The 12,951-nt window shown below is 43.9% G+C and overlaps 1 protein-coding gene across 6 annotated transcripts in view; it reads right to left on the bottom strand.

Moving 5' to 3' along the window:
* Setd2 (SET domain containing 2, histone lysine methyltransferase) overlaps positions 1-11,434 on the bottom strand; it is a 91,597-nt gene extending 80,163 nt beyond the window's left edge. For 2 of the 6 annotated variants that reach the window (XR_005284604.2, XM_038321597.2), the window contains exons 1-2: positions 11,095-11,413; positions 7,169-7,273 (exon numbers count right to left, since the gene is read on the bottom strand). Coding sequence is in view for 4 of the 6 variants with exons in the window: in XM_038321597.2 (XP_038177525.1) it covers positions 7,169-7,273; positions 11,095-11,165 (176 nt within the window). In the remaining 2 variants the exon portion in view is untranslated. Of the gene's footprint in view, positions 1-7,168; positions 7,274-11,094 lie in introns of all 6 variants that reach the window. The other 4 variants (XR_005284605.2, XM_038321594.2, XM_038321593.2 and 1 more) reach the window with 4 other exon arrangements.
* Positions 11,435-12,951: the final 1,517 nt, after the last annotated feature.

Genomic DNA, 12,951 nt, shown 5'->3' with positions numbered 1-12,951 from the left:
AAACCAGTGCCTGTTCACTCACTGCCACTGCTGCTTATGCTTTTGCTTGTTTTTCAACACAGGGCTTCTCTGTTTAACAGTCCTGGGGTCCTGGCTGTCCTGGAACTCGCTTTGTAGACCAGGCTGACCTTGAACTCACTGAGATCCGCCTGCCTCTGCCTCCTGAGTGCCAGGCTTAAAGCCGTGCACCACCAGTGCCTGGCTGAATCACTGCTGTTCCAGCACCCATTCACTGCTTCTTATCACATAGTGAAACTGAGACTTGAAAGTTTAGAAACTTTTACAACAATGTGACCCTAACCAATGATCAGGTCTGCATTCTTTAAAGATCATTATTAGGAAATAATCAAAGTTACAAAAAATAGTATTCTTGTACTCTACCCAACTCTCCTCAACAGTAGCCATAGAGCTTAAGCACAATATGAAATTGGAGCTGTTATCAGTTCAATTTCTAGTTTCATTTTTGTTGCTCTAATAATGAAACACTGACCAAAAGCAACTTAGGGTAAGAGCTTATTCAATTAACATTTCCAGGTTACAGTCTTACCATCCTGGGCAGTCAGGGCAGGAAGTCAAGTAGAAACCACAGAAGAACACTGCTGTTTTGCTTGCAAGCTCAAGCTTAAGCTTTCTTATAAATAGCACAGGACCACCTGCCTAAAAACTGGTGCTGTTCACAGTAGACAAGCACTCATACATTTGTTAATAAATATGATACAGGTCAATATGATCTATGAAGAAAGGCAACTCCTAAATAAATGCTTTACCCTCTGACTCTAAGTTGTCTCAAGTCAACAACTAAACCTAACTAGGACCATATATTACTGCTCAGTAGATTATATTTCATCACTATTTTTTTAAATACAGAACTCAAATTCATTTGTATATAAACACAGTTCAATGCAATTTCATCCTGTGTAGTTATGTATAACCACCACTACAATCAAAACATAACTGTTCAGTGGCTCAATTATTCTCAATGTCTACATTTTAAAATTTGTATGTGTATGGATGTTTTGCTTGTCTGTGTGTATGTGCATCATGTGAGTGCCTGGTGCCCTTGGAAGCCATAAGAGGGTGCTGGATCCTCTGTAACTAGAATTACAGATGGTTGTGAGTGGCCAAGTGAAACTGAAGCCCAGATCCTGTGTACTTACCCTCTGAGTCATCCTTCCAACCGTCAATGTCTAGTTTTTAATTTTTTCTAGGAACTCAATTTTGTTGTGTTGATCCATGACAGTGAAAAATAGAAAGAAATATCCAGCTTACATTATATATAAAACATTCATCATGGTCCTTTAATTTTCTGGTACATCATTGTACAATATCCTAACTTAGGTCTACAGCAAAACTGCAATAGACAAATGATGCTAAGCTAGCAAGGCTCTAGTATTAGTAACCATCAAAATCTTCTTAAAATCAAGAACTGGGGATGTGTTTCCTCATACTGGGTGGCCTTGACCAGCCTTAATACAACTACTGCAACTTGACATGCCACGTTTGGTTGATATCCATGGAAGCCTGACTTTTTCTGAAGAGAAAGAGAAGTGATTGAGGGAGGGAATGGGGATTAGAGAGACTGGGAGGAGAGGAGAGGGGAAACTGTGTAGTCAAGTTGTTTGTGTGTGTGTGTGTGTGTGTGTGTAAAATAGTGAAGAAGAAAAAAAAACTGGGGATGGCCAGACAGTGGGTGGTACACACGCCTTTAATCTCAGCACCTAGGAAGCAGAGGCAGGCGGAATCTCGGAGTTGGAGGCCAGCCTGGTCTACAGAATGAATTCCAGAATGGTTAGGGCCACACAGAGAAACCCTGTCTTCAAAAACCAAAAACAAAAAACTGGGGCTGTAGCTCAGATAGAGTGCTAACAGATAAAGAACATGGATATGAGACCTCAAGCTTGGTTCTCAATAATGAAATAAAATTTTAAAAAGAAAAAACTTGGGCTGGAGAGATGGCTCAAATGGTCCTGAGCTCAATTCCCAGCAACCACATGGTGGCTCACAGCCATCTGTAATGAGATATGATGCCCTTTTCTGGCCAGCAAGCATACAGACAGAACACTGTACACATAATTAATAAATAAATAAATCTCTTTTTTTAAAAAGAAAAACTTATGAAATCATATGTTATATAAATATATGTGTGTGTGTCTTTTAAACACTTATACAGGGCAGCAGAGATGGCTCAGCAGTTAAGAACCCTCCCTGCTCTCACAGAGGGCCTGAGTTCAGTTCCCAACACCCAAACAGAGTGGCTCCCAATTGTCTGGGATGCCAGCTCTGGTCCCTGCATTCATGTACACATACCCACACACATATACACATATATTCTAAAAATAAAACCTTCACTTATATAGAAAATAAGTGAAAACAAAAATGCTTAAGCAGTGAATGCATGTCAGAAAAACATACAGCTAACAAAAATATTTCCAGTAAGCATATGCCCAGCTGAAATATATGCTATCATATTTTAATCCCTGCCCCTCATTTCTTGTTGTCTAGTACCACACCATTATCTTCTTTAATAAATAATAAAGAAAAAAAAATACTTGCCGGGGCAGTGGTGGCGCACACCTTTAATCCCAGCACTCAGGAGGCAGAGATTAGGCAACCTGGTCTAGTTCCAAGACAGAGGACAGGCTCCAAAGCTAGAGAAACCCTGTCTAAAAAAAAAAAAAAAAAAAAAAGAAAAAGAAAAAAGAAAATAAAAGCATCTGACCAATGTTGTTATGAAGGAAAATCTTTTCTATTCAGTTCACAGTATTTTAATGTGTTCATATCAACTAATAACAGAATTTCTTACACAAACCACTGTTAATGTGCAATACATATTATATGTATAATAGGCAATATTGCTGATAATTGCACAACTGGATTCCTATGTTATTACATAATAGAAGTTTGTTTTTTAATGGGCCTGGTAAAGTTACCATAGAGTATACCTATTTTGGTTACTTTAATGGAACATTTGAAATACATTTTTACCAATTTCTCTCTCTCTCTCTCCCTCCCTCCCTCTCTCTCTCCCTCCCCCTTCCTCTACCTCTCTCTCTCCCTCTTTCTTCCAAGACAGAGTTCCTCTGTCCCTGGCTGTCCTGGAACTCATTCTGTAGACCAGGCTGGCCTTGAACTCTTGAGATCTGCCTGCCTCTGCCTCTCGAGCACCAGGATTAAAGGCGTGCGCCACCATACCCAGCTTTATTTTATGTGCATTGGTGTTTTGCCTGTATGTATGTCTGTGTAACGAGTGTCATGCATATGTATTCAGGGTGTCAGATCCCCTGGAACTGGAGTCATAGACAGTCATGAGCTTCATGTGGGAACTGGAATTGAACCCTGGTCCTCTGGAAAAGCAGTCAGTGCTCTCAACTGCTGAGCCATCTCTCCAGCCCTACATTTTTACCAATTTCTAATTAGGTACTTTATTGTACGTTAATAAAATTAACCTCTTTGGCTAACCCGACTCTACTTTCAGCACAGAAGCAGTATTATAAAATATGTAGTTTATGTTTTAGAATGCAGAGTTGCCCTGGGAATAGATAAATTATTGGCAGTTATATTTTTAACCAGAGGGAAAAAAAAAAGAAAAACAGAAACAGAAAATCAAGGCTAGCCAGGCATGGTGGAAGAGGCAGGCACATCTGTGTTTGAGGCCAGCCTGGTCTACAGAGGAAGTACACCCTATCTCAAAAAGCCAGGACAACAAAACAAAACTGACAACAGTGGGATAGCTCAGCAGGCAAATGCACATGCCACCAAGTCTGACTATCTGATTTCAATCCCTGGGATTCACATGGTAGACAGAAGGGAATGACTCCCAAAAGTTGCCCCTAACCTCCACAGGTATATAGGTACTCACACACATACAAAAACCCTTCCTAGGAGCTGGAAAGATGGCTCAGAGGTTAAGAGCACAGGCTGCTCTTTCAGAGGTCTTAAGTTCAGTTCCCAGCAACCACATGGTGGCTCACAACCACCTATGAGATCTGGTGCCCTCTTTTGGTGGGCAGGCATACATGCAAACAGAACATTGTATACATAATAATTTTTTAAAAAAATTTAAAAAAAAAAAACCTTCCTAAAGAGGTCTAACTATACTTGGCAAGGAAGTGGGCAGTAGCAAGAGCTATTAGGCAGAAACCACCACTTGCTCCAGATTCTTGCAAGCCCACAGCAGTGCTCCTAGTAAGCAGCCCTTCTATCAGGCCCGTTTGCAGGATTATATTCTTATCAACACCCACACCAACCCAAGCTATTTTCACTAGCAAGATGTTAGCATTTGACAGAAAAAGCATTCTAAAATAAAAGGCAGCTTTAGACTCACACCAACTTTAGAACTGAATTTAAATAACCAATTTACTTATTCAGCTGGAAAAGCCACTAAGTAGCCCCTAGGCCTGACCAAAATGAAACAAAAGACTACCAGACCTTACTGTTTTTTAAAATGCCTCCCTCATTTGTGATTAACAAATACAGGTAATCATAAACTACCTCCAAAATTTAAATACAAATATACTCAGATTGAAAAAATGGTATGGTTACCTGAATGTGCTAAGAGAAGGCCTTATAAGTCATATATTAAAACACTGGGGAATAAGAAGGATCCTGATATCATGATGTCTTTAACATCTCAGCCAAAAGTAAATTTCAAAACAAAAAGAGAGAGAGGCTGGTAAAATGGCCCACCAGGTAAAAAGCATGGCTCAGCCTCAGTTCGATGCCTGGAACTCAAGTTAGAAAGAGAGAACTACTACGCTGGGGGGGGGGGGGGGGGAGCGGCGCACTCCTTTAATCCCAGCACTTGGGAGGCAGAGACAGATGGATCTTTGTGAGTTCGAGAGCAGCCTGGTCTACGAAAGCTAGCTCCAGGACAGGCTCCAAAGCTACAGAGAAACCCTGTCTCAAAAAACAGGAGAAAAAAAGAAAGAAAGAAAGAAAGAAAGAAAGAAAGAAAGAAAGAAAGAAAGAAAGAACTAATTCCCAAAAATGCCTATAATGCAAGTATTTGTTACATTGAGTCAGGATTGGGAGTCTCCAAAAAATGTTATACTATTATAACCTGAGATGGTGGAGCAGAGAGTGAGTTTTTCCATCACTGGTTCTCTATGCACATGTCTACAATCCCATAATACAGTAAGACAACAATTTACAGGCTAGGCTTCATAGCAAAATCTTGTCTCAAAAACAAAATCAAACAAACAAGCCAGATTTCTCAAGAAGAAATCTAAAACTGATTGTTGGTGATTCTAGATATAAACTATGACTTATAATAGGTTTTAGTGCACTATGAAATAAGGTACTATTCTATAGTTTATACTGAATGAATTTGTTCTGTGAGTCTCTAACCCAACTTGCTCATCTTTTGCTGTCATTCACCATGACTATTCTATCTTCTCAGAACAACTGACAAGACTCATGGAAAAACACACTAGGGTTAAAAAGTTATTAGAATACCTATTAGTAAATCATGCCGGAAAGTGGTAGCGTGACTATGGGTATTTTCCTTTGTTTAAAAAAAAAAAAAAAAAAAAAGAGGGAAGTGGTGCGGGAGAATTGTCTGTATTCTATCAATCATGTATTTTAATAAAAGGCTGACTGGCAAGGCAGGAAGTATAGGTGGGTCAACCAGACAGAAAGTAGAGGAGGGGCGATGAGAACAGGAGAATGCTAGGAAGGAGGAAACCCATTCCTCCCATTCCTGCCCAGACCACCAAGAAGCAGGATATGATCTGCCCCACTGAAAAAGGTACTGAGCCACATGGCTAACATAGATCAGAATAATGGGTTAATTGAAAAAGGTTAGCAAGAAGCCTGAGCTAATGGGCCAATCCGTTTATAATCTTATGGAGTCCTCTGTGTGATTTCCTTTGGGACCTTGCCAGCTGTGGGGTACAGGGCAGGACAGAAACCACAAGCAGGCCCCCACTTGCTACAAGTGTACAGATTTAATCCCAGCACCTAGGAAGCAGAGGCAGGAGGATCTCTGTGAATTTGAGGCCAACATGGTCTACAGAGTGAGTTCCAAAGACAGCCAGTGCTACACAGGGAAACCCTATCTTAATCAACAACAAAAACAATGATAATCAACTGCCAGGTATGGTGACCTTTAGGGGACCAGAAGCATTTAGGGGGAGAGAAGTAGGCAGATCTCTGTGAGTTTTAACCCAGCCTGGTCTAAACAATAAGTTCCAGGACAGCCAGCACTACATAGTGAGTGAGACCCAGTCTCCAAAAACACAAACAAACAAACAAACAAACAAAAAACCAAGGGCACAGTGGCATACACTTCCCCCCCCACACACACACATACTGGGGCTTGAACCTAGAGCCTCGTGCATGCCATGCCAGTGTTCAACCAATGAACTCTATCACCAGCATTATTGTTATTTCTTTAAGACTGGGTCTAAGGCTGGCCTTGAATTAACTCAGTAACCCAACTATGTTTTGAATATTTGATCCTCCTGCCTCAGACTACCAATCACTAGGAGGATTACTAGTCTGTACTATCAGGGCTATCAAGGTTTGTAATTCTGGCTCTTAGAAGGCCAAGGCAGGAGCTGAAGGTCACCAGGAGATACCAGTGAGATCCTGTCTCAACAGCAAACAACAGAAGAGGCTCACACACTAAATCTTCACAGTGGAGCTTTCAAAGGAGCATTTCTTGCCTCATGGTGTCACACCTATATTCTTAGCACTGAGGATGCAGAGGCACAAGAGCCATGGAGTTCACATTAGCCTTGACTACACACTAAGATTTATCTAAACCCAACCAAGATGAATTTTTGGTCTTTATTTTTACTACAGTGGAACAGTGGATGTCTTGTAATCTCACCCAGTCTGGTGGCTTTGTACACTGCCTAAATAGATTACTACAAATTTATCTCCAGTTTAGACCTCCCCTCCCCTACAACACCAGACTATGTAACAATCCAACCTAAACATCTTAGCAAGCTTCTCCAATTTACTATGCAAAAAACAAACAAACAAACAAACAAAAAACCCTACTAATCCCTACTTGCTCTTTCTACATCATCCCTAACTCAGTGGAGGGCAAATTTCTGACAGACCAAAAGTCTTAGAACCACCATTAACTTCTCTAGCATGTCATGTGTCAACAAATCCTATTTACTCTCCACAAACATCAACACCCATCTAGTTCAGATACTACCTTGGAATAAGCCACCAGCAACTTTCTTCTGGATTACTAGCTTCTTTACAAGTCTTCAGGTTTCCACTCTGTTCCTCTGCAATGCTACAAATGAGCCTTCTGAAGCTGAAAGCAAATCATATCATTCCTCTGATTAAAACTCAGTGGGGTGCACATGCAGTGACAGATACTCAGGAAGCTGAGGCAGGAAGATTATTTGAGCTCAAGAATTCAAAGTCAGCCTGGGTTACTCTCAAAAAAAAAAAAAAAAAAAAAAAAAAATCACACAAAAACCCCAGCCAAATCTTTAGAATGGCTTTACAGAGCTTTGTGGAATCTGCACTCATCCTACTGTGGACCTGTTTACTATCACTTTCCTTCTCATTACTGAGAAGAGTTTATACTACTGCCTCAGCAAGTTATTACCCCTACTTGAATTATAATGGTTACTGCCCAACCACCAACTCCTGCCCTCCCCCACCGGACACATTTTCTTTGTTTTTTTTTCTGAGACAGAGTTTCTGTCCTGGAATTGGCTCTGTAGGCCAGAGGTGGCCTTGAACTCACAGAGATCTACCTGCCTTGGCCTCCCAAATGCTGTGATTAAAGGTGCCTACCACCACCGCCCAGCCACACACATATTTTATATTTCTGCCTAAATATTACTCTCTCAAGGATGCTTACCGGTTTACCTCACTTTAGATTGTGACTCCTTCAACAATAAGAAATTTCCCATATCCTATAGGATTTCTAAGGCATTTTACCTTTGGTCATTCCTCATAATTTATTGTTTATTGAGCTCACTGGAATGTAAACTTCACAAGGACAAATTTTTCTTGTTCCTACAGTGCCAAACTTTAGTAAAGACAGGCTTGTGTTTACAAAAAAAAAAGTTAAATGCCACTTTCATCATTTGTTTGTCTCCTCCTTAGACAAGTTCCCGAGGACTCTGTTGGACGTGCTATGCCCTCAATATCTACCCTACACTATCACGGATATCCAATGTAGTTAATCAAATGATTATAGCCATTTCACCTGAACACAATGTCATTTACACTGTAGGAAAAGCCAAGGCCTACTCACATGCACCTGACTAAGAATGAGCGGAAGACAAATACAGATCATCAGGCCCAACTCAAAGTCTAATCAAAGCAAATTTACATTCCAACTGATTGCACTTCTTCAGAGAACCATTTCAAACCATCCCAAGGATGAAAGAGAATGACTTGCCCCTTCACAACCAAGCTTCCCCTCAACTACAGTCAACTTCATCTTTTATATTAAATCACACCTCTCAATTTTCCATATTAACCCTGGCTAAAAGTACTTAGACACAAAACCTGCTACAAGTACTTGAACACACCACACTCTGCCAAGAGCTGCTCACTCATCTCCTATAATCTCCAAAGCCCCACAAGTTGCTATTATTAGGATAACCATTTCCAAAACGGGAAAACCCAAATTTAAAGATAAGTCATTTGTTCAAGATTAGTGTTCAAGTGCAGGTTTGTCTGACTCGAAAATATGGTTCTTTAACCTTGCATTGTGCTTCCCAGTTTTAAACACTACTTCCTCACGTGGTCTGCTATCACTTTACTTCTCATTTCTTGACCAGGCCTCATTTTCTTCATATGTAAAAGAGGGGATATTGTTCAAGATGCCTGCCAACATCAGTCCAGTACTAAGAAACATTTTATAACCTATACAGGTAAATAAACAGGGAAAAAAAGGCATGTATTAGAACTTACTCTTCATATTAAGAACTCTGAAGCAGTAAAGCCAGAAAAGCAATAAAATCTCCGAGACTGAAAAACAATAAACATGATTTCTCATTGTACAGTTAAGTTTTTCTGACTCCATTTTTCCACATATTATGAAAAATGTTTTGCTTCAATTAAAAAAAAAGGATATAATCCTATCAGCAAGGATGATGTCTTCACCATGCAACCTGGAACAAGTCACTGAAAGGCTCCTGGCCTTTCCTGGGCTGGAATATTACTTTGTACAAGGGAAGCAATCAACATTTACTGAATGACACAAATTCCTCCTGAGTTTTTTCACCTCTCAAACCAAAAACCTGTAACAGAACTTTGCTACTGAACTAATTATACAGTAAATCCAAACATCCTAATTAAAATGTTAATCCAAAGTCAAGAACCCAGAGAAGGATAAAGCCATGCTTACTATTGCAAGGGAAAGATGGATTTTGTTTTATTAAGACCACATAAAAGACTGTGCATAGAGGTGACCTATGTTATTAAGCTTTCTACAAAGCACAGAACAAACTAAAATGCCAGAGAACCGCTTAAGGGTCTCTGCAAGATTAAAAGAAGGCAGCGAGATGAAACTACTCAGCCTCCTCTTAGGTGAAAACAGGACCTTCAAAATTGTCCCAATAAAATTTTATACTTTTCTTAAGGCAACATAAAAGATTTTGCTTTTTGTGTGGATACAACCAACACTCCAACAAAATAACTTTTATGTTACAATATCAAAGAACTATCTTGGAAGATTCAGACAGTCCTGAACCAAGGTTAAAAATTTGTCAAAGGTTCCAAAGACTGTGTAAAGTGTCATACTCTAGTTATAAAAGTTAACAGCTACACTAGATCTCCCCACAAACGTTTACTTTGGAGCGAATTTTATGTGCTCTGAAGTGTATCAATATGAGCAAAACGAGTTAAACAATGGTTTTTCAAGTCGGTTTGTGGCCAGCACCGGTATTGTAATCCCAGCGGTAAGAAAGCTAAAGAGGGAGGGTCCCAGGTTCAAGGCCAGTCTGAGCAAAGGGGGAAGACCACTTAGCTAAAAAACAAAATGATCCTGTAGAAATTTAGGAAGGAACTGACTCCAGACTCTGAAGTGGAAGCTTTCTGTTTACTACTGCTGTGTTTTGAGGCGTCTTCAGTAAGCAGCCAAGGCTGCCTACAGTCCTAACTCAGGTGGTAGTGGCCCTGTACACCTCCAAACCTGACTGGAAGCTTTGCTGTACTATCAGATACTGCCCAACAGAAATATAAAAATGTCCTAGACTGGAAAGAAACTATACTTTGGACAAAACTATGTTTCGCTATTTTCTTTAGAGACTATGCAGAGATTTTGAGGTCTCTTAAAATCTTAACACGGAGCAAAAAGTCACCCTTGTAGGTAAGATTCTGTTACCTAAGAAATAGTATGCCAAAGCGTTCAAGCCTCATAATCTTGAATAGAAACGTTTGTAGGGTTTTCACTTTCAGGTAAAAACAAAAAACAAAACTGGTGTCACCTCAACAACGGAACCAGACAAACCTCGCCACCATTACAAAACCCAAGTGCCAAAGGCACAGAATGCGAAGCTCACAGCACTACAGGGCCTGGGTCGGGTGCCCAATGGGGGGAGGGGGAAATCAAAACCAAGACTGCAACGCGGGACCCCTCCGCGGATCACTGCGGAGAGACGCGCGCTAGGCCCTTCCGGTCGGAGTTGCCGTCACCGGTAGGCCGGGCGACGGGTCGAGCTTCCACCCGAGCCCGGGGATTCTCGGCCTAGACTCGCCGGCGTCCTATAGCCGACTTTGGCCTCAGCCGCGCCTCGGACTATGCACCGTGGTCTGCAACCGAAGCCTAGGCCGCCGCCGAGCGTCCTGGAGGAGCTGTGGGGAGCGCCGAGCCCTGGGCCGGCCGACTGAGGACGCGGCAACGGCAGTGGAGGCCGTGGCCGCCCCTCCCCCACCGGGCCGCCCCAACTGCCGCTGCGACGCGAGCAGCGGTATCCGCGCCAGGCCTAACCGCCCGGCCGGCCGAGGCCAAGCGAGGCGGCCTGAGGTGGCCGCGCCGGGCCTGTTCCCCACCGCGACCCCGCGAAGCCGCCCAAGGGCCCGTTACTCCGCGCGCCGCCACCGGTCAGGACGCGCCGCCCTCGGCTGAAGCGACCGACGGCAGCGGGAGGCCGCGGACCTGAGACTTACTCAGGGGTCGGGTGCTCGGGATCGTAGAAATCCCCCATCTTCGGTGGCGGCTGCGACGGCAGCTGCTTCATGAGGAGCAGCTGGAGGCGGCGACGCTAGCCCCCTCCCCGCGGCAGGCCGATGCGGGGGAGGGGACCGGAGGGGAGGAGGCCGCTGGTCCGATCGCGGCGGCGGGGCAGGGGCGGCCCGCGTCGCTGGCTGGCTGGCTTGCCCGCTCACTCCCTCCCTCCGGCAACCGCCCGTCGCTCTCTCCCTCACACACTCCCGGAGCAACGCGCACCCCGCCCGCCCTGCAGCCTTGCAGGCCCAGCCCCTTAAAGAGACACGCACAGGCAGCCCACCGGCCGCCAGTCGGCGCGCCTGCCCGAGCCCGCCGACCCTGGCAGGGGCGGGTGCACTCCGAGGGCCGGGCCGGGCCTCGCCTGCGGCTTCCCGGAACAATAAGTCCCAGGGCTGCGTGTTGTAGGCGGGTCCCGGAGCTGGAGGGGCGCCACCGCTACCCCTCCCCGGGTGATAGCCCGAGCCCCTCAGGACACCGGCCTTCTTCCCTCGAAGCCCGCCACCACCCGCCGCCCGAAGCCCGGGAGCCCTCGGAGAGCCCGGCCTCCAGGCCGTGAGGTAGCGCAGCGGCCGCTCTCGCCCCTTTATTTCTTCTCTCTAGCTTCTTCATCCCGCTCTCCACGCGAACGGAAAGCCAGCTAAGCTGGGGGAATGCTTCTCGGGCCGGGCTTCTCGGACACGCCCCCCTCCAGCCTCCCGCCGCCCCCACCCCGGTGGCCCCACCACCTTCTGCCTTCCTCCTACAACCCCCCCCCCCGCCCGGTATTCTACCCTCACCCCAAAAGGCTGAAAGGCAGTGTTTGTTGTTTAGGCCTCGGAGGCAATGAGTGGGAAAAAGGTTATTAATTGCTCTCTTGCAAAAGAAAAAAAAAAGGTTAGATAACGTGAAACTACGAGCTTTTTGTTTCTGGAAGAAGTTGGGACTGCGCGAGAAACTGTTAGGTAAACTTACACGACGCCGAATGTATAGTAGTTGCGTATCATGAAAGTGACAGTAGAGAGTTCAAATCTTTGTCGAGTTTTTTTGGGGGGGAGAATAGCCACTAATTTTTAATTGGATTTACCAATAAATTGAAATGTGATTTAACAGAAGTCCTTCAGTAGCTAATTTCGTCGTGTTGTTGATGTTTAGACAGGATCATCTGTAGACTTTCCTTTAACACTTGAACATACACCCTCTTGAGTGCTGGCATTCTGGGTTTTAACAAGTTTTTCGGTTTGAGACAGGGTTTCTCTGTGTAATCTCTAGCTGTTCTGGAACTCCCTGTGTAGACCAGGCTGGCCTTGAACTCAGAGACCCGCCTGCCTCTGCCTCCCACGTGCTGGGATTAAAGCCGTGTGCCCCATCGCCCCGCCCTCGCTTTTAAAGTGTATTTTAAAAATTGTGTCTATCTGTATGGTGTGTGTTGAGGACACACGTGTGGGGACCAGAGAACATTAGCTAGTCCTTTCTCTCCTCCCAATATGTGGTCCCAGGGATGTAACTTTCATCATAAGGCCAGGCAGGCACTGCTTTTATGGGCTGAGCCATCTCCTGAATTTTTTTTTTACTTGTATGTAAGCAGTATCTATTTTCTCTTTATCATTTTATATAGAGGCTAATCGGGCTTTATTTTTTTCCTGGTAACTTTAGCCAGGCTCAAGGTGCACCAAACTCTTAGGTGTCAGTCTCCCACCGCCATTTTGTTTTTTGTGCATGAGTTTTCATCTGTGGCACTAGAATTTTCTGTGTACCTTATTTTGACCAAAAACTCAAAATCCATTTACCCCAGCCTCCCTGATGCTGGAGTTACAGGT

This window comes from Arvicola amphibius, chromosome 3 (assembly GCF_903992535.2).
Source record: "Arvicola amphibius chromosome 3, mArvAmp1.2, whole genome shotgun sequence".
Lineage (NCBI taxonomy): Eukaryota > Metazoa > Chordata > Mammalia > Rodentia > Cricetidae > Arvicola > Arvicola amphibius.
Note: the sequence above shows the minus strand (reverse complement) of the source record. Positions and strands in the feature narration are given on the sequence as shown.